We start from the raw sequence: 25,078 nt of genomic DNA, 5'->3' as shown, positions 1-25,078 counted from the left end.
TTTTGTCAGGAAGTTGATAATTATCCCTAGATTGGTTCTGTCTAAAATAATGGATAGTCAATAAAGTTAAAATGTTGAAATGCTATAAAAATTTATATTTAGTTCTATTTTGAGGATTCACAAAAAAATGTTACTCTTCTATCGGCTTGACTATGCTCCTGTGAGTTTCTGCATGTTAATTGTTCCCTTAGAACACAGCACTCACATACATGCACCTGTGTGGTGCAACTTCTTCATATCTTTTACTTAAAAAAACAAAAAAACACTAGGTCACGACTGAATCCAGTTTTAGCTTCCTGAATGCTGTTACTAGAAATAGTAGCCTTATCCCATGTATGACTTGTCCAAGTAGCCCTTAGTTCTGCCACCACCTGGCTATGGTCTTTCATTTGCTTGCCATAGGAGGCTCTCTTGGTCAGCTCAAAAGCCTCTAAAGATTCATGTTGCCATAGGGACCACTGGTCTATCCTTGGAGAGCTTTCTACCATATGTGCTTCAGAGTTTGGGTTGCTACTCGAGAAGGGGGCTGCAGGAAGCTTCGGGATCAGCACACGTTCACAACTGAAACCAGAAGTGGGCAAGGCAAACCACAGGAAGATCCTGCCTGCAACTTGGTGACGTCTCTCTATAACCCATGGACATTTCCTGGCAGTACCTTGCGAAACTTGTCTTTTCATGTGCAGTAGTTTGTTCTGAATTGAGCTTCAGTCAGAGGTGATTAATATGATAGCAGTATAGATAAGTGTATGATTATTATGCACATGACTTGTGTAAAACAATCGGACTCTAATTACATTCTGTAGATTTTCACACTGAAGAGCTGCATCTTACCTTGTAGGACATTTTTGAGGAGTTTCCGTGGAATTCATGCTTTAACCTTGGCTTTCTGCCTTGTCAAGAATTGTTCAGGTATTAAAACCACCGAGCACTTCTTGGGTCACCACCTGAACTGTGCTGGATTCTGGGAGTCCTTTGCCTACTCAAGTGCTTGCTCAGTGCTGTTACCTTGTTTGTGTTTTACTAGTAATTGCACAGTACCTTATTTTCATGATGGAGCAGGAGTGCAGTATTAGTGACACTTTATTATTCTCTATTTGTTTAACCTCCAGGTCCCAGGTTAATATCAAATAATGGCCATTCTTAGGTAGAATCAGATTTCTGATAATAATTATGTAATGTGTTGATTTTTTTAAGGTTGCCTGTTGAATGGGATTATAGAATCTCAGATGACATTTTTTTTTTTAAATAATTTTTCATTTACTGGGAGTGAGAAAAGCTGCTTGACAATCCAGTTCTCTGATCTTGTTAATTTATACACTAGAAACCCTACTTACTAGATATTCCAGCAGTCTCTATATGCCTATTAGTGACTTATTCTCTGCCTGAATAATATCACAAATATAAATGTCTGTCTTTTCAGTGGTGCTTTTAAAATGACAACTCAAGATGAGGGAAGTAATAGCCATGTAACTTTGTCTCTCTTCAGTAGTTCTTAAGTGAGCTTCCAAGGTGGCTCAGTCATAAAAAAACTCACCTGCCAACGCAGGAGACTTGAGTTCAATCCCAAGGTTGGGAATATCCCCTGGAGAAGGAAATGTCAATCCACTCCAGTGTTCTTGCCTGGAGAATCCCATGGACAGAGAGGCCTGGTGGGCTACAGTCCATGGGGTCGCAAGTGTTGGACGTGGCTTAGCGACTAAACAACAGCAGCAGTTCTGGGACACCCCACCTCCTTTTTTGCTACTGTACATCTGGGGCAGTCTGACATACTCTGAAGAGGGTGACTGTGAAACCATTCGAAAGGTCTTTTTTGGTGGTTTTTCTCTTCTGTTCTCCTTTGAAAGCTGTAAAGAGAAGTGAATGAGAGAGCTCTTGTGTCAGATTTCTTTATTCTGTAGAAAGTATTTATTAGATTAGATATATAGAAATTGGTTGAATGATAAATGAAAATGTATTATGTTGAAAGTATGAATTTTCTGCTACTTTTCTAGTAATCTCCTAACCTCTCTGAGCTTCAGCTTCCTTTTGTATAAATTGGAGGTAGTAGTTATTCTGATCTTAAAGAGTGGTTATGAAAAGATTGGATGACTTGGCATACTGCCTAGCACATTGTGCTCAGTTAAGTGCTGGCTGTAATGTGAGCAGAAGTGATAATTGGTAAAATTTACGTTTATAGTTTTCTTGATGAACAATTTATTTAATATAAATGTGTATCTAGTTCTTGTAGTGTTTATCAGATTAAACTGGCCATAGGCAGCAATATCTAAAAACATTTGAAATCAGTGTTGCCATGTGCTCTTTTTACAACTTTTCAGGAAGTTAGAGCTAGGGGAACTTAGAAGATTAACTAGTTAAGGGGTTGCAAACTCCAGTCTACAGAGACCACCAGCCATAGTGAAGGAAAGCCAGGTGGGAATTGTTAGGATTTCAGAAGAGTGTCTATCTACAGTTTCCATTCAGAACCTCATTGCCAGGACTCTCAGTGTTAAAGAGAAACCAGAAATGTGGACTTATTTATTATTAACTCTTCCAGTTCTAGATGTTGGCTACATTTTTCCTAACACTGTGCAAACCAAACAAATCTCTGGCTGGCTGACCCCCAATTTTTGCCCTCCCCCTCCATCTGAAAGAATTCAGGCATCTCATTTTAGAGATTTGGAGCCTGAGATATAGAAAGGCTGGGAGTTTTTGCATCTATTTCCTCCAATAGAAATGTATTGTTTCTGTAATAAAAGTTTCATTAAAACAATGAGCTTCTCTGGTGTGTCTATCTTTGGTCAGACCTAATAGCTTGAGTGAAGGGAATTGTGTGCAGATGCTGTTTCTCAGGAGCCTGTAACCACGAAAGGGCACTACTAGTTACTGTTTACCAAGTGCTCATTTTGTTCTCGGCATTATGGTAAGTGCTTTACCTCAGCTGGGCTTCCCTGTGGCTCAGCTGGCAAAGAATCCGCCTGCAGTGCAGGAGACCTGGGATCTGTCCCTGGGTTGGGAAGATCCCCTGGAGAAAGGAATGGCTTCCCACTCCAGTATTCTGGCCTGGAGAATTCCATGGACTGTATAGTCCATGGGGTCACAAAGAGTTGGACACGACTGAGTGACTTTCACTTCACTTCACTTACCTCAGCTGATGGCCACAGTAGCCCTTGAAGCATTATAATGACTTCTTTTTACACAGGAGGTTGAGACTAGGACATGTAGAGTATTAAGTACAAAACTCACGCTGAAACTCCTGTCTCCAAAAGGAATTTGTTTAACTTGCTGTACTATGCCAGTACTGTAGATGTTTTCAGAATTATTTTCAACTTTTGTCTTACTGGAAAAGTTAAAATTAAACTTTATGTGAAAATTTGAAAGACCTTATATGTTAATATTACATAGGATTGTCTTGGGACATCCCTGCAGTCCATTGGTTAGGGCTCTGTGCTTCCACTGCAGGAGGCACAGGTTTGTTCCCTAGTTGGGGAACTAAGATCTCACATCCTGTATGGTGTGGCCAAAAAGAAAAAAAATTATATAGGATTGTCTTATGTATCTATAACTACATGGTATAATAGTGTTTTATTCTAAGCTTGTGTACACCGAAACTTAGGTTCTTAAGCATACATTTGATTCTTTCTCCTTCACTCCCTTTTTTGGTTGAGTACATACATGATAATGTTTGCATATTTTTCTATCTTTCCCCCATCTAAAGTTTTAATCATCTGTTTAGGTTGATACTCCGGTTATTAGAACATCATATCCTGAGTCTGGCCAAATTCTGAATTTTCCCTCTGTAGTACCTCTTCCATATTTCTTTTCCTCCTTTACCCCTTTGTTACCTTAGTTTAGGCCCTTGTAACTCTCAGTGATTTTCCTGAAGCATAGATTTGATCACACGGAAACTTCTAGTGACCCTGTTGCTTGCTGAATGAAATTAAAACTCTTTGGCTTGACATCACAGGGTCTGTGCAGTGCCACCTTTCTTTTACAGCTGCATCCTTTCTACTCCCCTTTCATCTCTCTCTGCTTGAGTCAGTTTGTACTATTAACTGCTTTCTTGAAGGTGCTTCTCCTGTTTCCACCTCCTGAACTTGTTCCTGTTATGTCTTACCCCTGCAGTGTTATCCCTCCGTCCCCAATTTCTCTATTTAAAAAAAAATTCCTTGGAAGAAGTTACTGTGAACATTAAGTGACATACATGTGAAGTCCCTAAAAAACATCTGCTCTGTGTGTGTAATGTAAGTATTTCATAAATGGAAACTATTATTATGATTCAGCTTTCCACCCACTGCAGATAGTCTTTTTCTTAGGATCATCTTGTCCAGGACCCTAGCCCTTGGCAGTTTCTCTAGGGAGTTATTCACACTCTGAACCTACATTGGCTCTTATTTCTGTGCTTAAGGTATCCTTTGAAATAGATTGGAGATCCTACAGGATCTCTTAGGATAGTTTCAGAAAGAAATAGCTGTCTTTTCCTCTAGGCACTTCTCTGTTTAGAAAGACATGAATAGGAATGGAAAGACTAGGCTTTGAAATTTTATTTTTGTCAATTCACTGTACTGCCAGAGTAACTTTTTTTTTAATTTATAAAAGAGAACAGTAATGCTTATGTCAAAGGTCGTTGTACCAACTGAATGGGATATTTTAGAAAATGTTTAGCATTGTCTTGGAGCATGCAACTACTTGAGAAATATTTGTCTTCTCTTCTTACTTATCACAATAATGTCTCCCCCTAGGACACAGAAACACACATACAAACCTACAGATGAAATGCATGCACATAGTCTCTGCAAAACATACACATAAACACATATGTGCATACTTTCATTCATGCCCAGAAGCATATACACTGGAATCTCTCCCAGTACCCTGATATTTGGAATTCTAGTTCTAGGTAAAATTATATGGTAGTATCTAGATTTATGCCCTTTGATGTTTGCGTAGAATCACTGATCTTGTACACATAGAGTTGGCCATCTTTCTATTTCTGTTAATCTAGGTTATCAGTTTTGATTTCCAGTGGTGTTTATCTTCTTGGTTTAAATTGTTTACTTTTTGCCAATGACTAAAAGCTATTTTCTATAAAATACTTGGCTTCCCTTTTTCTTCAGATATTTATGCAGAAGTTACCTTGTGGGTGGAGCCTTCCTTGGCACCCCTCCCTCTGCCATTTCATGTGGTACCTGTTCCTGCTTAATACTGACATACCATTTTATTTGTTTGTTATCTGTCCATCTGTGTTAACTCAGTGTGGACATGGTTTTTGTGTGTTTTTCGCACTCATGTATCCTTACTATCTTATGAGGCACTCAGTAAATGAATGTGTGCATCTCAGGAGTATTTTGTGTGTTTCCAATATGATGTCTCTGTTTTAGCACTATGGATGTTTTTCAATTTAGTGCTTTTGGTAACTGTATACAGGAGACATTTTCTTAAACCTTTGGAGCAATCGACATGGATCAACTGATATCAAACTTATAAAAACAAGTTTATTTGCAATTTTATAATTTGTGGTGTGATGTTAGAACCTCTTCTTTGCCCATGCTAAAGTTATAAACATACACATACTTAGTAGATATTTCATTATCTATCATAATCTAAGCATGGTGCTAAGAATTGGTTCGGTCAGTTTATATTCAGCGAAGAGACATACAGCAGTCTCATTTGCTGGTTCCTTAACTCTCCTAACACAAAATGATGGAGAACTCTGAGGCTCAGTCGTCAGATCTCTTCTCTTTTTTCCATATTTACTGTTCTTGTAATCCTGGATAATCTTATAGTTTGAGAAATACTATGTACTTGCTAATGATTCTCAGGTTCTATATCTAGCCAGCACTTCCTTGCCTGCTGTACATATGCACTTGGATATTTAAAGGCGTATCAGACTTAGCATACTCTCTTTCCCAACAAGAAGCTCTTTTCTCTGGAAGTGGCGTCTCTCTTCATCCCACTGCTCTGGCTGAAACTCTTTAAGAGGTGATCCTTGACCCCCTTTCCTCTTACACCCACATCCAAAATATCAATAATCCTGTTGGCTTTATCTTCAAATTATATGCCCAACTGACCACTTCTTTCCATGCCAAGACTGCCTGTCTGGTCTAAGTTAACTGTAATGGAAATTATTACAATAGCCTCCTGTCCAGCTTCCAGCTTCCACCCTTTTCCTTCTGCCATGATTCTTTAGAACAAAGTTAAATCATGCCATTCTTCTGCCCATAATCCTTCAATAGCTTCCCATCTCATTCAGAAAAGCCTAAGACTTTCCATTGGCCACAAGACCCTATTTAACCTGCTTCCTTCCCCACTCCTTTCATCTCTTACTGTTTCCTCCCTTTTCCTACCTTGTTTATTTTTTTACAGCTGTACTGGTCTCCTTGCTATTCCTTCAGTATCCCAACTTTTCCTCTGTCAGGGCCTTTGCATATTTTATTGTTTCTGCTTGTGTCTTTCCCTAGGTAGCTGTGTGACTCATTCCCTCATTGACCTCCTTCAAATATCTCCTCAAATATCTCCATATAAAGTCCTTCCTCGATTCCCTGTATAAAATAGCATTGCTGTCCTCCCTCTCTCTACCCTCTGGGCGTGGCACTCCCTAAGTCTCTTACCTTTATTTTCTTCCATAGCAATAAATATTATATACTTGGTTAAGAGTTTATGATGTTTGTTTCCACTGTCTAGATTGTACAGTGGTTCCATGTGAGCAAAGACCTATATTTTTTATTCATTATTATATTCCTGGTATTTAGAAAGGTGCCTGGCATCCTGTAGGCACTTAATAAATACTTGTTAAATGAAACAGAACAGGTGCAATACAATATGATCCTTATAGTAGAAGTACAGATACAATGCAGTAGGAAAAGATACAAAGAGAGGAAAAGGTGACATGACTACCTAGGAGCTGAGGGAAGATTGTACAAAGATGCCTTAAGCAGAGCTTTGTGGGGAAAAAGATCAGGTGAGAGCATCCCATGCAGTGAAACTAGCGTTGTAAATGTACATAGGCATGAGAGAATACAGTGTTTTCAAGAAACTAAAAGTGCAGTACTGCTGGAGCATATCTTGTGGGGTTATGATTAAATAGTAGATGGCGCCAGATCATGAAGCGTTTTTATGCCAGACTAAGGAATTTTAGATTTTATCCTGCAAGGCGGGCAGTGGTAGGTAGTGTGGAACCACTGAAGACTTGAGCAGGAGTGCTGTGTAGCATATTTACATATTTACAAAAAGGAACTAGCAACAGTGTGAAGGATGGGGTCCAAGCTAAATACACCATTTTATTATATACTCTGTATTTGATGTTATAAGATTTGAATGATGCAGAGAAACAAATTACTATCACATGAATGGGCAGGCATTATTTCATTTTATTCTTGGACAAAACCAGTGATGTATTTGTCATGTGAAGGTGTTCTTGGCATACTTGCAGCCCATCTGTGAGGGAGAAGAAGTAAATGCCCAGTGGAGAATTAGTTCATCTCTAAAACCCTTGCTTTAGGAGGGGTGTTTTTTTTTTTTTTTTTTTTTTTAAATTTCTTTTAATTATGGGCATACTTGCAGCCCATCTGTGAGGGAGAAGTAGTAAATGCCCAGTGGAGAATTAGTTCATCTCTAAAACCCTTACTTTAGGAGAGGTGGTTTTTTTTTTTTTAATTTGGTTAACAATTAAATTGTAAGGCATGTAGACTAGAAAAGTTCTTAAAGAGCTATTGTTGTTTAGTTGCTAGGCATGTCCTACTCTTTTGCAACCCCATGGACTGAATGTAGCCCACAAAACTCCTTCTGTCCATGAAATTTCCCAGGCAGGAATACTGGAGTGGGTAACCATTTCCTTCTCTAGGGGATCTGCCCGACCAAAGATCAGACTGTCATCTCCTGTATTAGCAGGCCAGTTCTTTACCACTGAGCCACCAGGAAAGCTCTCTTAAAGAGTACCAGTTATAAATTCAACAAGAAATGGTCTTGTTACAGAATAAAAGATGTTGTGCCTGAAGGCCAGGCTCCTTTCTTCATAGAGGAACAGTTGTTTTGTCAGTAATATGCCTCCTGATAATTGATTCTTTGTTGAAGGAAATAGCAACACTTCTAAATGTAATCAGATCTATACTGTTTGCTGTGGGGCCAATAATACATCTGCCTTTATAGGACAAGTTCCTACCTTTGCGTATGCACAAAATATTTAAAATGAAGACTAAGCTAAAAACATCTCCTACTTTCATTCAAATGCAGGTAAAAATTATTTCCATTATTTCAGCCATCTTGCTCAAGTGTTGTATCTTAGCAATTTATTGAATATCTTGAACACTTTAATCTTACTAGAGTTAAAATTTAAAGATTAAAGATTTTAAATTTAAAGATTAAAGGTGTAAATTTAAGGATAAGATGGAGGTATACAAAATAGTGCACATGGTTTAGATATTGAGAATTTGGGAGTTCCAAATTCATGGAGACATGATATCATATTATCAAGCATGTTTTAAAAATCACATTTTTTTCAAACTTTAGACTTTTTATTTCGTATTGGGATATAGCTGATTAACAATGTTGTGGTAGTTTTAGGTGAACAGCAAAGGGGCTCAGGCATACATATTCATGTACCCATTCTCCCCTGAATCCCCTCTCCCATCCATGCCAGCACATAATATTGAGTATAGTTCCATGTGCTATAAAGTAGGTCCTTGTTGGTTATCCATTTTGAACATAGCAGTGTGTCCATGACCTTCCCAGACCTCCCAGCTGTCCTTTCTCCCCAGGCAACCATAAGTTCATTTTCTAAGTCTGTGAGTCTCTTTCTCTGTTTTGTAAATAAGTTCATTTGCATCATTTCTTTTTTTTTTTTTTTGTAGTTTCTTTTTTTTATATATATATTTTTTTATTATTTTTTTTAATAGGCTAATTACTTTACATCATTACAGTAGTTTTTGTTATACATTGAAATGAATCAGCCATGGATTTACATGTATTCCCCATCCCAGTCCCCCCTCCCACCTCCCTCTCCACCCGATCCCTCTGGGTCTTCCCAGTGCACCAGGCCTGAGCACTTGTCTCATGCACCCAATCTGGGCTGGTGATCTGTTTCACCCTAGATAATATACATGTTTCAATGCTGTTCTCTTGAAACATCCCACCCTCGCCTTCTCCCAGAGTCCACAAGTCTGTTCTATATATCTGAGTCTCTTTTTCTGTTTTGCATATAGGGTTATCATTACCATCTTTCTAAAGTCCATATATATGTGTTAGTATACTGTAATGGTCTTTATCTTTCTGGCTTACTTCGCTCTGTATAATGGGCTCCAGTTTCATCCATCTCATTAGAACTGATTCAAATGAATTCTTTTTAATGGCTGAGTAATATTCCATGGTGTATATGTACCACAGCTTCCTCATCCATTCATCTGCTGATGGGCATCTGGGTTGCTTCCATGTCCTGGCTATTATAAACAGTGCTGCGATGAACATTGGGGTGCACGTGTCTCTTTCAGATCTGGTTTCCTTGGTGTGTATGCCCAGAAGTGGGATTGCTGGGTCATATGGCAGTTCTATTTCCAGCTTTTTAAGAAATCTCCACACTGTTTTCCATAGTGGCTGTACTAATTTGCATTCCCACCAACAGTGTAAGAGGGTTCCCTTTTCTCCACACCCTCTCCAGCATTTATTGCTTGTAGACTTTTGGATAGCAGCCATCCTGACTGGCGTGTAATGGTACCTCATTGTGGTTTTGATTTGCATTTCTCTGATAATGAGTGATGTTGAGCATCTTTTCATGTGTTTGTTAGCCATCTGTATGTCTTTTTTGGAGAAATGTCTGTTTAGTTCTTTGGCCCATTTTTTGATTGGGTCATTTATTTTTCTGGAGTTGAGCTGGAGGAGTTGCTTGTATATTTTTGAGATTAATCCTTTGTCTGTTGCTTCGTTTGCTATTATTTTCTCCCAATCTGAGGGCTGTCTTTTCACCTTGCTTATAGTTTCCTTTGTTGTGCAAAAGCTTTTAAGTTTCATTAGGGCATCATTTCTTTTTAGATTCCAAATATAAGGGATGTCATACGATATTTCTCCTTTTCTTTCTGACTTCACTCAGTATGACTGTCTCGGTCCATCCATGTTGCTGCAAATGGCATTATTTCATTCTTTTTAATGGTTGAGGCATTCTTTTTAATGGTTGAGGAATATGCCATTGTATATATGTACCACATCTTCTTTATCCATTCCTCTATTGATGGACATTTAGGTTGCTTCCATGTCTTGTCTGTTATAAACAATGATGCAGTGAACATTGGGATGCGTGTATCCTTTCGGATCATGCTTTTGTCTGGATATATGCCCAGGAGTGGGATTGCATATGGTCATATGGTAGCTCTATTTTTAGTTTTTTAAGGAACCTCCATACTGTTCTCCATAGTGGCGGTAGTAATTTACATTCCCACCAACAGTATAGGAGGGTTTCCTTCTCTCCACACCCTCTCCAGCATTTATTGTTTGTGGATTTTTTGCTGATAGCCATTCTGAGGTATTACCATTGTGAGGTATTACCTCATACCAGTTTGCACAAATCAAATGCAAATATTTGATTTGCATTTCTCTAATAACTAGCAATGTTGAACATCTTTTCATGTGCCTATTGGCCATTTGTATGTCCTCTTTGGAGAAATGTGTCTTCAGGTTTTCTGCCCATTTTTGAGTGGGCTGTTTATTTTGATACTGTTAAGCATCATAAGCTGTTTGTAAATTTTGGAGACTAATTCCTTATCAATCACATCATTTGCACATATTTTCTCCCAGTCTGTGGGATGTCTTTTCGCTTTGTTTATTGTTGCCTTTGTTGTGCAAAAGCTTTTGAGCTTAAGTAGGTCCTATTTGTTTATTTTTGTTTTTATTTCCATTATTCTGGGAGATGGATTGAAAAAGATATTGCTGTGATTTATGTCATACAGTGTCCTGCCTATGTTTTTCTCAAGGAGTTTTATATTGTCCATTTATGTCTTTAATCCATTTTGAGCTTATTTTTGTGTATAGAGATAAGGAATGATTTAATTTCACTTCTTTACATTTGGCTGTCCAGTTTTCCTAGCACCATTTGTTGAAGAGACTGTCTTTCCTACATTGGGTAGTCTTGCTTCCTTTGTCAGAGGTTAATTGGCAGTAGGTGCATGGGCTTATTTCTGGGTTTTCTGTCCTGTTCCACTGATACATATTTCTATTTTTGTGCTAGTACATACTGTTTAAAAACCACATCTAAATGCTACAATAGGAAATGCAGAAGTGTTTTCTGAAAGCAGATAGTAACAACCATGCAGAGAGTCAGGATCTATCTTTCTCCCGTTCCCAAGTTGACACTTTCACCTTTTGGGTGTGCTGTGCCGTTCAACTCACTGTCTCATGGAACACAGAAGTTGTTGTCAGTGAGGTATTACTTTATAATTTCTGAGTCCATGTTTGATCCAGATAGCCACATCTATTAATAGCTGAAAGATTTACCAAGCTCTGATGACCCTTAATGTGAAATGGGATTTTTAGATTTGTTAGGAAAGGTAGAAAGGATAAGAAAAAAGTCAGGATTAGGTTACAGAATCAACTCTAGCTAGTGTAAGCAGAAAGAGATTTAATAAAAGATTTTAAGTGACTTATATAGAATTGTTGGAAAGATTGAAGAAACAGACTTTAGTCAAACTTTTAAGTGCTCAGTCACTTTAGTTGTGTCCGACTCTTTGCGACCCTAAGGACTATAGCCTGCCAGGCTTCTCTGTCCGTGGGACTCTCCAGACAAGATTAGTGGAGTAGGTTGTCATTTCCTTCTCCAGGGAATCTTCTCAACCCAGGTATTGAACCCATATCTCTTAGGTCTCCTGCATTGGCAAGTAGGTTGCCATGAGCACCATCTGGGAAGCCCTTAAACTTTCAAAAATAATATTCAAAAGTCACATTGCATCAGGGCCATGAAGGGAGTTACTACCTCTTTTTGGATCAGAAAGGTGCCTGAAAAATTAGGAAATTGTAACTCTTAGCTGCTAGTCTTTAGAACCTTGTCACCTGTGCCATGATCAGAAATCTGCCACTGTTAGGAAACAGCCAGCAACAAGTAAACGGATGTCACTGCTGCTGGCTCATGCTGCTGTTGTCACGCACACGACCTGTGTGTCAGAATGGATACTTTATATTCTTCCTGATATCTGTGAAACCTGTGACTGGATACCAGGACTGCAGCAAGTGCTGCTGTAGAAAACCTAGGCATCTCCATGACGGTGCTTACTAGAAGAAGCAACCTAAATACCACCTCCATTGTCTTTTGTCCTCCAAATTTCTGGAGTGCATCTAATTGATGGAATTTAAATCATAGCCACAACCCTAACTGCATGAGAGGCTTGCTTTCCTATACACTAACAATGAGAAAACAGAAAGAGAAATTACGGAAACAATACCATTCACCATTGCAACAAAAAGAATAAAATACTTAGGAGTATATCTACCTAAAGAAACAAAAGACCTATGCATAGAAAACTATAAAACACTGATGAAAGAAATCAGAGGACACAAATAGATGGAGAAATATACCGTGTTCATGGATTGGAAGAATCAATATTGTGAAAATGAGTATACTACCCAAAGCAATCTATAGATTCAATGCAATCCCTATCAAGCTACCAACGGTATTTTTCACAGAACTAGAACAAATAATTTCACAATTTGTATGGAAATACAAAAAACCTCGATTAGCCAGAGCAATCTTAAGGAAGAAGAATGGAACTGGAGGAATCAACCTGCCTGACTTCAGGCTCTACTACAAAGCCATAGTCGTCAAGACACTATGGTACTGGCACAAAGACAGAAATATAGATCAATGGAACAAAATAGAAAGACCAGAGGTAAATCCACATACCTACGGACACCTTATCTTCAACAAAGGAGGCAAGAATATACAATGGGAAATGTAGTTTTTAGCTTTCTAGTCTCTGCAGTACAGGAAGTCATACTGACCTACCATATCTACCACAGATACAGACCCTGATTTTCCTGAAGGCCAGCCATCACCAAATAGGCTGCAGATAAATTGAGAAAGATTGCAAGTAATACCATGAAATAATGTTGAGAAGCTTACAAGTGTTTGTATTTTAGTATATTTTTATTGTTTTATAATGAAACATTTAAAAAATAGCTGAAATTGGTTCTCCACCTGTATGATGAATTTAATGGTCTTTGTATGCCCAGTGTTTCCTGACATTATTACCACAGAGTTGGCTCAGTGGTAAAGAATCTGCTGCCAATGTGGGAGTTGTGGGTTCAATCCCTGGGTCAAGAAGATCCCCTGGGGGAGGAAATGGCACCCCACTCGTATTCTTGTCTGGGAACTCCCATGGACAGAGGAGCCTGGTAGGCTACAGTCCATGGAGTCACAAAGAGTTGGACCCAACTGAGCGACTGAGCACACACATCCCACACACACAGTAATTAGTAGAGCTTCCCAGGTGGCTCAGTGGCAAAGAGTCGGACATGATTTAGTGACTAAACAACAACAAATATTATTAGTGTGCTTGGGAGTTATAGTAAAGAAATAGGTTCAGAAGCCAAATGGCAGATTCAGGCTGTGAGTAGGGAAGAATTGGAGCAGAGATTATAGAATAAGTTTTCCAGACGCTTGCCTTTTAAGGAGCAGTAGTTTTTTGTTTGTATACAATAATTTACTAGAACTAGTGAGGCCCTATGAAAATATCATATGCAGGACAGGTATAATCTCAAGTTCCTCATTTCTTTTTGTGTAGCTTAATATAAAGAGTGTGCTGTTAAAATAATCTTTTTGTTTAGAGATGTATGGAGTGCTACATTATTTTTGTGAATTCTCTAACCATTAGTTACTTCACTTTTGATTTTTTAAAATAATGTGGCAATTAATTATTTTGATTAATGTCAGTTAGTTACTGCTGTAGTTTGGAGGTACAGTTTAAAGACTTGAAAGCTGACTTAACATATTAGCGTGATCGATTGGTGATCTAGCCTTAATTAGATGATTTTACTTTATTTTGAACAGCAGTGACAGATATTCAAAGATTATAACAACTTTTCTAGGAAGTGATGTTGAGTGCATTTTATATTTTATGTATTCTGTAGAATTTGAATTTTTGCTTATTCTAAGTAAATATCTAATAATGTCACTTTCATTGGATTCTGCAGAGAAAATAATCCCGTTTCCCTCTTAAAAATGTGGGTGGCGGAATACGTGCACATTTATACAGTGTAGTTTCTCAAGTTGCGCTTGTGTGAATGAAATAGCAACATGTTCAAGGGCAGTGATTTTAGTATTCCAGATTCCCTTATTAGATATGGAGCATGTTTATTATGATTTAATTCCAAATTTGTTTACATTGCAAGCCCTTTATAGTGACCTAGGTGGATTTTCTCCTGAAAAAAAAAAACAAACCCTCAAACCCTCTGGATTGTACAGAGGGGAGATGGCAAAAAAGGAAAGACTTAAAGGAGAAGGTTGAAAATAATGAAAATGAAACTGTGGGGCAGTGTCCTAGAGTGAGAGGAAGGAAACGGGGAAGAGAGAACACAGGTAGAGGGATGAGCTGTGGATAATAGGGATGGACATGTAATCTTCTGAGGAAGAGGAGAATGGATGGATACAAATTCAGATACATTATTTTTGCCTTTTAGGAAACTAGTGAATTTGTAAAGGCCAACCCATATTGGGCAATTCAGGGGTCGTTTAAAAGATTAGATTCCTTCATCTTGACTTGAAATGAATATGTTTATTCTGTGACATGGTAACTTGATTTTTTTTCTAATCTGTCAGTGATGAACTAAATAACAGTACTTACTGGTGCTCTTCCATTGATTTTTCTAATTTTCCTTAATTTTACTTTTAATTAATGTTTTATTCAGTGGACTTACTCAGGACTTAAGCCAGAGAGACAGCTTCCCAGATGGCTCTGAGGAACTTTTCCCTGATTTTTCTAATTTTAATTTTAAAAAATCATTTGTGTATTGAGTTTTTCACAGGTACTTAAGTTTCTGATAGACTTCTTTAAAATAAATTGGTTCAAATGGTCTTTGGTTTTAAAGTTGGTAAGCAAAAAGACACCTGAGTTTATCCAGCTCAGACTTTTGTCAGGAAAACTTGTTCTTCCTAGGTTTGTCTGAAGCCATTTGGCCACTTAGTACCAAAGGTAATATGGAAAGCTTAGTTTCATGATTCTCAGGGAAATGCTCTTTCCCTAATGCCTACCACCTTTTTTTCCTAATTTAGTACACTGGTGTCCGATTTCAGCACCCGCTTCTCACAAGAACTTCAAAACTAGACTTAACTGATTCTTTAATATTCATTCAGCACATATTTCTCAATAGTTGACAGTCACTATTTGAGATCCTGAAGATCAGTTAAGTTCTCAGGCCTTGAATGAGGTAGCTGAGAACTCCCTAAGAATGAGGGAATCAGACATAAAAATGAAGAGTTTCAGATAGTTGTAAATGCTATCAAGAAAACAGAAATAGAATATAGTAGCAGGATTATTTATTATAGATAGAACAGTACAGAGGGGTTTCTCTGAGGAAGTGGCATTTGCACTGAGACCTGAATGAGAGGAAGAGACAGCCATACGAAGATGGATTAGAGGACTCCAGACAGAGGTCCTAAGCTTGAACAAGCTTGACATGGTTGATGAATGGGAAGAGGGTGAACACTGGGGAGAGTGGGAGGAGAAGAGGTCAAAGAGAGGACAGTCGGGTGGGGCTGGGTAGGACCAAGGGAATTTAGAAATGGACTGACTTCTGTTCTCTGTTTAGTTGCTCAGAAAGAATCTCTCTCTGATTCTTTGTGACCCTGTCCACAAGATTTTTCAGGCAAGAATGCTGGTGTGGGTTGCCGTTTCCTCCTCCAGGGGATCTTCCCAACCCAGGGAGCAAACCTGCATCTCCTGAATTGCTGGTGGATTCTTAACCCTCTCAGCCATTGAGGAAGCTCCAGTGAAGTCAGATGGTATTGGAGTAGGGGAGTGATTGATCTGAATGTTGTGTTTAAAAGATCACACTCCTTGATGAAGAATGGATTGTAGGATTATACTGATGAAGGCAAGGAGAAGTGATTTCATTTGGGATTTATTATGGAGTTCTGCTGGATTTACTGATGAACTAGATGTGGGAGTGGGAAGTATGGGGAGCAGGTGAGAGAAAGAGAGGAAGATGGTGGTAGACTGGGGAAAACAGTGGGTTTTTGGGGGGGGTAAATCAGATTGTTTGTCCGGGACTTATAAAATTTGAGAACTCTACTGGATATTCGAAGGGGCAGTTGAATATTCTAGTGTTGAGGAGGAGAAATCAGGCCTGGAAATGACCTCAGGCCTCTGAGAGGCATGGGCGTTAACACCATATACTGAAGGAATTTGCTTAGGGAAAGAAGAGAAGGTGGCCCAGAGCTGAGCCCTGAAGCACTGCAACATTTAGAGGTGAGGAGGGAAAGAAGTCATCAGAGGGCCAGTGATGTAGGAAGAAAGCCAGAAATACTGTGTTGTGGAAGCCAAGAAAAAAATGAGTTTTAAGGAGAGATGTTAGCCTTCACTTATATTAAACAGTGCTGCCAGATCAGATATGATGAGGACAGAGAAATGTCATTGGGTTTGGCAATATGAAAAGCATTGGTGACCTTGCCTAGAGAAGCTTCATTGTCATCATGGAGTTAAAAGCTCCATGGATGGAAGAATGAATGGAAGGTGCGGAATTAGAAACAGTGACTGTAGATGTTTGCTTTTGAGAAGTTTTGCTGTGAAAGGGAGTCTAGAAATGGAATGATGTCATGGGCGGGGGGAGGTGGAATCAAAGGAGATTTTTTTTCTTTTTTGTGCCGTTTTTACAATTGGGAAAGACCAGAGTTTATTTATGAGCTGATGGTAATGATCCAGTAGAGAGGACAGTTAATGATACAGGAAAGAGGGATTAGTTGTGGAGGCAAGTCCTTGGGGTGGTGCCGGTGGGATGGGATGAGAGCACAAGTTAGGGGCATTGCTCTTTCCTGGGACCAGGGATCCAGTGATACAACATGATCTCACGTGCCCGTTTACACACAGCTCCTCCCTTCCATCTCACCAGACTATTTTAGACCAAGTTTATTATCTTTCTGTAATCACTAATATTATTTTCTGTGCTGTATCTTATATGTTCTTTTTCATGTAATGCATCGCATATAAGGTTTAGCACGAAACAGCTGGTGATATTTAACACCAGTTTTAATTTTTGTGCCAACAGGTGAAGCGAAAAATTTATTGCCATATCTTGGACCCAACAAAATGAGAGATTGTTTCTGCACCATAAATTTGGACCAGGAAGAAGTTTATCGTACCCAAGTTGTTGAAAAATCTTTAAGGTTTGTAAAAAATTAGTAAGTTATCACTAATATGATATATACTGAATGATAACTTTTATATGTTTTCCTGACTGTTATCATCAAGAAGTCTTTCTTCATCTGGAACTTTTACTTTCCTTGTAGTTTCTGAATTTGTTTTTAGAATTACAGAATCCCAGAGTCTGGAGGAGCCCTGATGTTCACTGAGCTGGACTGAGCACCCTTCTGCTTAGTTCCTCCTGACAGTTACTCTTGACAAGTAGGCGTCTGGCATTTGCTTAATATTCCAGTGACCAAGGAGTTCACTGCCTCCTAAGCAGCCTGTTAGGTCTTAGAACTATTCTGACTCTTGCAAAGCTCTTAGATTTAGTTGATTAATGTCTATCAAAAGGAAAACCTACTGTATGCCAAGAACTTGCTGGGCGCTATTTATTCATACAGCCACGAGAACAAGATGGACACAGTACTTGCTTTCATGTGGCTTTTCATTGCCTCAAAAATGTATCTTCCTTTTAATTGTTCCTAATTCTGTCCCTTAGATATATGGGGAACAAGTTTAATCAATCTTTCACATGATAGCCTTTGAAGTTTTTGAAAACAACCACCAATACCTCAGTTTTTTTCTCTAGGCTAAATTTTGCCCACTTATTTGGACTTTCTCAAAGTGCATCATAATTTTATTTCTCTTGAGAATAAATTACCCCTTAACGTTCATACAAGTCACTTAAGTAGTGCATTGTAAGGGAACAAGCTCTTAGGTAGATTTCTCATTTTTTGGAAGTGTGGTAACTCTGCAGGAGTATCATAGTAAATTCTAATTCATAAAATTGAAATGTGCCACATCTTCCCTTTAATAGTGTTTGTGGATATAATTATAGTGCAGAGCTGTGCTGGAAGGATACAGTCTTGTCCAGAGATAAAAGTTAAAATAAGGGAATTAGGAGTTGTTGGAATGAACATACGATGGATGAAATATTTAGTAGCCCAAGGAGATTTGAATATACTTCACATCTTTAATCATAAATCACCTGCCCTGTTTCATTGGAATTCTGTTATTTACCTAAATGATGAAACTGAGTCACCAAGAGACTGAATAATTTGCACACTTAATAAGGGAAGTTAGAAGCAAAACTGAGATTGGAACCTGAAACTGTTTGTTTCCTAATGTATGTTCATTACATATCACATAAAAATCAGTGATATATAAAACTAGTAATTTTCAATAAGTTGAATACTTGTTTTAGTTTCTACTACATAGCCTCGCAAATGAGAAGCTAAAATTAGCTTGCTTTTTGTTTTAAACCCTTGCCTTTCCAGCTGTTGGTGTTGGGAAATGATAAAACCAATTATTTTTGCTGCTGCTGTTGCTTACTCGCTCAGTCATGCCCAACTTTTTGCCACCCCATGGACTGTAGCCCACCAGGCTCCTCTGTCCATGGGGATTCTCCAAGGCAAGAGTACTGGAGTAGGTTGCCATGCCCTTCTCCAGGGTATCTTCCCAACCCAGAGATCGAACCCAGGTCTCCACATCGCAGGTAGATTCTTTACTGACTGAGCCACCAGGGAAGCTCAAGGATACTGGAGTGGGTAGCCTATCCCTTTGCCAGGGGATCTTTCTGACCCAGAAATCAAACTGGGGTCTCTAGCATTGCAGGCTGAGCTACCTATCCACCTTAAGTTATTTTTCTAGATTCATAGCCACTTGGAAGCTGTTTTAAGGCTGTCAGTGGTTACCTTAGGTCATTTCAATACAATTAGACTAGATGTTTTTTGGATTCTAGGTGCCTCCTAGCATTCTTGCGGAACAGGGTGAAAGAATCTGTGGTATGAACCCTTGCTCACCTTGCTTTCATTTCAGTGTTTCTACTTTTCTGAATGTTGTGATAAGCTGTTAAGTCAAAAGACAGTAGATATCATTTAGATCTGTTATGGGTTCTGAATATTACAGTTTTTATAGGTAGTCTGGTTATAGAATTTTCATAGCAGGTAAGTAGGAGTCACATATGGAATCCATAGCTCCTAAATCTCTGTCTGAATCCTTTTGAGAAGTAGGAGATCTATAAACAAACTGAGCAGCAATACTTCTTGTACCTTGTGCTTTTCTTCCCCACACCAGGAATTTCCTCGGGAGTGATATGCATGATCATAGATCAGTGATAACAGTAGAGTATAAGTCTTGTCATTGCAACCTTGTTGAAAACTTTTCTCAAATGGATGATTAGTTAACTTACTTATTTATAAAATAAAGATGTGGGCACCCAGATGTGGGGATTAGGTTGTTGAGATTGTGATGATACAGTGATACAGGTGACTTAGTGAATAATTTTCATCTTTTTCTTATTTGGCTTTAGAATGTGCTTTAAAAATAATATTTGAGAGTGGATACATGATACAATTCTCAATTTTATAATTTTTTATAAAATGAAGCAAAGGAGAAAAAGACCTACACATCTTTGCCTAACAGTTGTTTTATATTAATTTCTATGTTGAGACTAACTAAAAAGACTATTTTGACAGACCAATTTTTAAAAGTTTATTTTGGTTGCAATTTGAAGTGCAGTTGTAGTGAAAAATTTGAAGTGAAAAATATATTGACAGAAGTTGAACAGGTTTTATAATAACTGAGAAGCTGAGTCAGCTGTTTGCTGGATAGGGTCAGAAATGACTTCTTTAAGAGTCATTTGGGCTTCCCTGGTAGCTCAGCTGGTCAAGAATCCGCCTGCAATGCCAGAGACTCCTGTTTGATTCCTGGGTTGGGAAGATCCCCTGGAGGAGGGCATGGCAACCCACTCCAGTATTCTTATCTGGAGAGTCCCCACGGACAGAGGAGCCTGGAGGGCTACAGTCCATGGGGTGGCAAAGAGTCGGACACGACTGAGCGACTAAGCACAGCACAGCACAAGAGACATTTAGTTTGCATTTCATCCTCTTTTTAAGTTGTGACATCCTGAAGAGATTGTATTTTATGGTGACATTTAAAAAATATCTTTTTAATTCTTTAAACATTACCAGGAAAGAGGTACTCTTGAGAAAGGATGTTGACTAGTGTTTCAGAGATTCATGTCTTCATAGGAGAATTTAAATATCAAAATAGCATTCTTACAGTGACCTTATAAGAAGCTGCTTCGTAGAAGAAAATCTTAGCAACTTGGGGGAAGGCAAAGATTTCTTTACTTAGGTGCCAAAAGCATCAGTCATAAAAGAGGAGAAATAATAAATTGGATTTTGTCAAAATCAGAGCCTTCTTCCCTTTAACAGATACTGTCAAGAAAATGAAATGGCAGGCCACACCTGGTAGAAAATGTTCCGACAAGGGACTTGTGTCCAGAATTTATTTAAAAAAAAAAACCCGATCAGAAAACGGACAAACCTTTTAAAACATGTGGGGGAGACTCCAACATTTCCTAAAATAAGATACACAAATGGGCAAGAAGCACATGAAAAGATATTCAGCATCCTTATTCATAAGGGAAATACAGTTTGTATATTTCTGTGTCTCTACAGTCTTGAATGTAATGTGTCATGATGGAAATCAGATCACTGGTTCCCGTGACAGTATGGAGGGAATGAGTACACATGGGAACTTTCTAGGGAGATGGAAATGTTCTTTATCTTGATTAGGGTAGAGATTACACAGGTGTAAGCATTTATCGTGTCATTCACTGGAATAGCTAATTTTTTTTCAAAATGACTTTTAATTGACATATAGTTGAATTATAATGTTGTAGAGTAGCTAATTTAAAAAACTTGCAGTAGCAAAAGTTGACAATGATGTGGAACAGCTGGAGCTGTTATACATTGCTGGTAGGAATGTGAAATAGTATAGCCACATTGGAAACAGTCTGACAGTTTCTCGTAAATTAAAAATTCACCTACCTTTTAACTCAGCAATTCTATTTTTAGTTACCTCTCTAAAAGAACTGAAAGCATTAAAGAGCTTTATAAAAATGTTCATAGCCGCCTTATTTTTGATAGCCTGAACTGGAAACAACTCAGATGACATCACTAGGAGAATAGACTGTGGAATATTCAACAGTCAATATTCAGCAATTCAATATTCTATTGTCCAACAGTTAGAGGAAAGAACTAAAGATATATGCAGCAAAACGGCAAAAAATCTCATAGGTGTTAAACTGAGTGAAAGAAGCTGGACGCAAGTGTACATATTATTTGATTCCATTTATAGGAAATCTTACAGTAGATCTTTAATGACGGAAATCAGATCACTGGTTGCCTGTGGCAGGTATGATGGAGTAACTGCAGAGAAACAACAGGGAACTTTGTGGGGGAGTTGGAATGTTCCTATATTTTGATTGGGATGGATGCCACACAGGTTTGTAAATTTATCACAAGTTAGTAACCTCTGTACTTTAAGTTAGATGTTATATGATTTATACCTCAATAAAGCTGATTAAAAATAACCTAATTTAGTTTTTCAAAATACGTTTTAATAACATTTTACATGACCACATTCATTTTAGGTATTATATATTATTGTGATTTACATATTTTGAGATAATGGTGTGAATGACATTGTCCTCAGCTCTCAACTGTGTCCACTTTAAGGTGAGCATGACCTCAGGCAATTACTGGATCTTCTGTCCATAGGACTCCAGCAAATCTGTTGGTTCCGAGCCCAACCTGGCAGTCAAGGTCCTTTCAGAAATTCAGAAATTTGTACAGGGCTTAATTGAAACTTAATATAGAGAATTATTTTTGAATTCTTGAAGTTTTTCTTTATGGTTTAATCTGCAATTTTATTTTATTGAAAATAAAATAATATATGAGGACACTGTTGAGTTTAAATTTAATGAGCGTTCCCTCTTTTCTCTCTAGCCCATTTTTTAGTGAAGAATTTTATTTTGAGATTCCAAGAACTTTCCAGTATTTGTCTTTCTATGTTTATGATAAGAATGTTTTACAAAGAGACCTCCGTATAGGTATGTACCATTCATAATTATCTTTTAATCACAACATTGGTGTTTATATTCATTCTTTTTCTAAGTATATTGAAAACAACAGAATAACATACTCTCAAACTTCTAATCTTTCCCTCTAGACTTCACGTTGATTTGCCGATCTGATTTTTAATTTGTATGCTCAACCTGGGCAACACTTCGTCAGGGAATTGACATGACCGTTTTCCCTCTAGTCATGATGCAGTATATTTCTATAGTGCCTGATGGGTCCCTTTGCTGTAGTATTCATTATACTTGTTCATCAGTTTGTTGTTTAATGTCTAGATGCTTTAGTTGAATATATATATTTATGAAGGCAGAGACTGTCACTCCCAGAGTGCCTTAAATTTGGTGAATGATCAGTACAAGAATTGTTGAATGATTCAAAGAATGTTTTTATACAAAGATCACAGTATTTGATCCCTACCAAAGAACATCTGTTTTTGAAGTTTTTCTAATAGAAGTAATAATTCACATTAATCTGATCACATGTTTTCTCTCTGGCTGTATTGGTGACCAGTAACTCTGTTTCTTAAATAACTTCCTGAGGTACGATCTGTGAGCATCAACTCGGACAAAACTAACTGACCACATATGTGTCACATTTATGGCTTTTGCACCACTGTCTTTGAATAACAGGTCAGTCAGTGAAGTCACTCAGTTGTGTCCGACTCTTTGCGACCCCATGGACTGTAGCCTCTCAGTCCATGGGATTTTCCAGGCAAGAATACTGGAGTGGGTTGCCATTTCCTTCTCCAGGGGATCTTCCCAGTCCAGGGATCGAACCCGGGTCTCCCACATTGTAGGCAGACGCTTTACCGTCTGAGCTACCAGGGAAGCCCCTAACAGGTAGAGGTCTTTAATTTACATGCATTACTCTCTCTTTAGTGTCCTGAATTTCATCATCTCCATCTCTCCTTTCCAGTTTCAGATATGCTCATCACCTGCAGTTTAAATGATTAAGCTTTATTTTACTTTGACCTCTTGACTACCATCTAATTTATTTCTGCTTTTGCTATTGAACTCCTGAACAAGTGATTTATATCATTCTGCTTACTACTTATTTATTTTTAAATCACTGTAATCTGACTTCATTTTTGAAGTTTACCACAATCATTTAAAAATACCTTTTTAAAAACTAATATTTTTTCTTAATCCTAAAATTATTACATGTTTTAAGGGACTTGTAATGATTCTGCCTAAGAATAGCTACAGTTAATGATTTGTGTCTTCTCATTCTTTACTTCATGCATTTATATTATTACACTATTGTTTATTCAGTTTTTTTTTTCCTCTTTCACTTAATTTACATTCCCTCAAACGATGTGGGCATAATCATTTCATTGTACCTTGGAAATTATCATTGAAAATTTGTTCTTGGATATTGAAAATTTTTTTTTTCTGACTTGATCGGTGAAAGTAATACTTGATTTTAACCTGTATTTTCTGATTACTAGTGAATTTGAGGAATTTTTGTATGTTTATTGGTCTTTTACATTTTTCTTCTGTGAATTAGTTCTTTTGCTTATTTTTCTTTTGGGTGGAATTTTATTTACTCTTATGCCTCCATATTTGATAAATATGTTTACTTTTGTCAACTATATGCATAGCAAATACTTTTCCCCCGTTGCAGAAGGCATTTCATAGTTTTCAGCCCTCATCTGCCTCTGTGTCACATTAGACTCTTTGGATTGCTTATTCAACTTGTTGAAAGTCAAGGAAAAGGCAGCTTAATAACATTGTGTTTTCCTGATTATCTTCCTTCTGACTGCTTCTTGTATGTAGACTTTGCTCTGTCCAGCAAATCCTTAATTATGGATTATCCCAAGGCTACATCCTTATACACTTGTCTATGTGGTGTACAGAAGGTGGGAATATTAAGGTGAATAAATTTCAAGTTGCTCCCAGGTTATCTGGCTGAATAATACTAATATATTTAATAGGGTCTGTGCTGGAGGTAGGAACAAAGTATTTGGAAGCATAGAGGAAAGAAGAGTTAATTTTGTTTGGTGGAGAATTAACAGAAACTACCTAGGTAGGAAAAGGAAGAAGTTTCAAGATAATAGGGATTAGCAGAAGCAGAGAAGAAAAAGTGAGTCATATTTGTGGTGTATCTGCTGATATATATAAATTACTTAGGCCAAGGTTGGTAGAAGGTGAATCTGGGAATGTAAATTGGACCAAGTTGTGATGGACACTTAAAGCCGTGCTAAGAAATTTGGACTTTACTCTGTACGCAGTTTAACCTTTTAAGAATCAGGAACCTTTTAAAAATTATGTGTAACTGTATATACGAATATACTTGTGTATTTTAACAGCTTCCTGTGGTCTGAACAATAATAAACTCAGTGTCCATAGATTACATATTTAAAATGTGTGTACATATATATAACTCTATATACGCATATTTTTAAAGTATGAAAAATCTGCTTTAAATATATCGTGTATGGTTTATGTTTTAGAATAGAGAGAGATTAGAGGCAGGGAGGCCATCAAGGAGGCTGTTATCAGATGAGATGAATAGGGCAATGGCAGTGGAAATGCAGATGAGAGAATGCCCTTCACAGGGGTAGCTTCACATGGGATTTAGGGACTGAGGAGATAAAGGGGGGATATAAGAAAGGAAAGAGTTAAAAACAATCTTGTTTTAATAGCTGTCATTAACTGAGATAAAGAGCATTCAGGATGAGAAAGGGAGAGGATGACTTTGGTTACAAACAGGTTAAACTTGCATTACCTGGGGAGCATCTTGGTGGACATGTTTGTTGATTGTTGGAAACACAGATCTGAAGCTCACAGAAAAGATCTGAAT

At 37.8% G+C, this 25,078-nt stretch overlaps 1 protein-coding gene across 3 annotated transcripts in view; it reads left to right on the top strand.

Moving 5' to 3' along the window:
- The window catches only part of RASA2 (RAS p21 protein activator 2), a 125,526-nt gene that overhangs the window by 10,573 nt on the left and 89,875 nt on the right, over nt 1–25,078 (top strand). For all 3 annotated transcript variants that reach the window (XM_070466663.1, XM_070466662.1, XM_070466664.1), the window contains exons 2-3: nt 17,212–17,329; nt 22,145–22,248. In XM_070466663.1, coding sequence (XP_070322764.1) covers nt 17,212–17,329; nt 22,145–22,248 — 222 coding nt within the window. The remainder of the gene's footprint in view (nt 1–17,211; nt 17,330–22,144; nt 22,249–25,078) is intronic.

Source organism: Odocoileus virginianus, chromosome 4, assembly GCF_023699985.2.
Source record: "Odocoileus virginianus isolate 20LAN1187 ecotype Illinois chromosome 4, Ovbor_1.2, whole genome shotgun sequence".
Classification (NCBI taxonomy): domain Eukaryota; kingdom Metazoa; phylum Chordata; class Mammalia; order Artiodactyla; family Cervidae; genus Odocoileus; species Odocoileus virginianus.
Note: the sequence above shows the minus strand (reverse complement) of the source record. Positions and strands in the feature narration are given on the sequence as shown.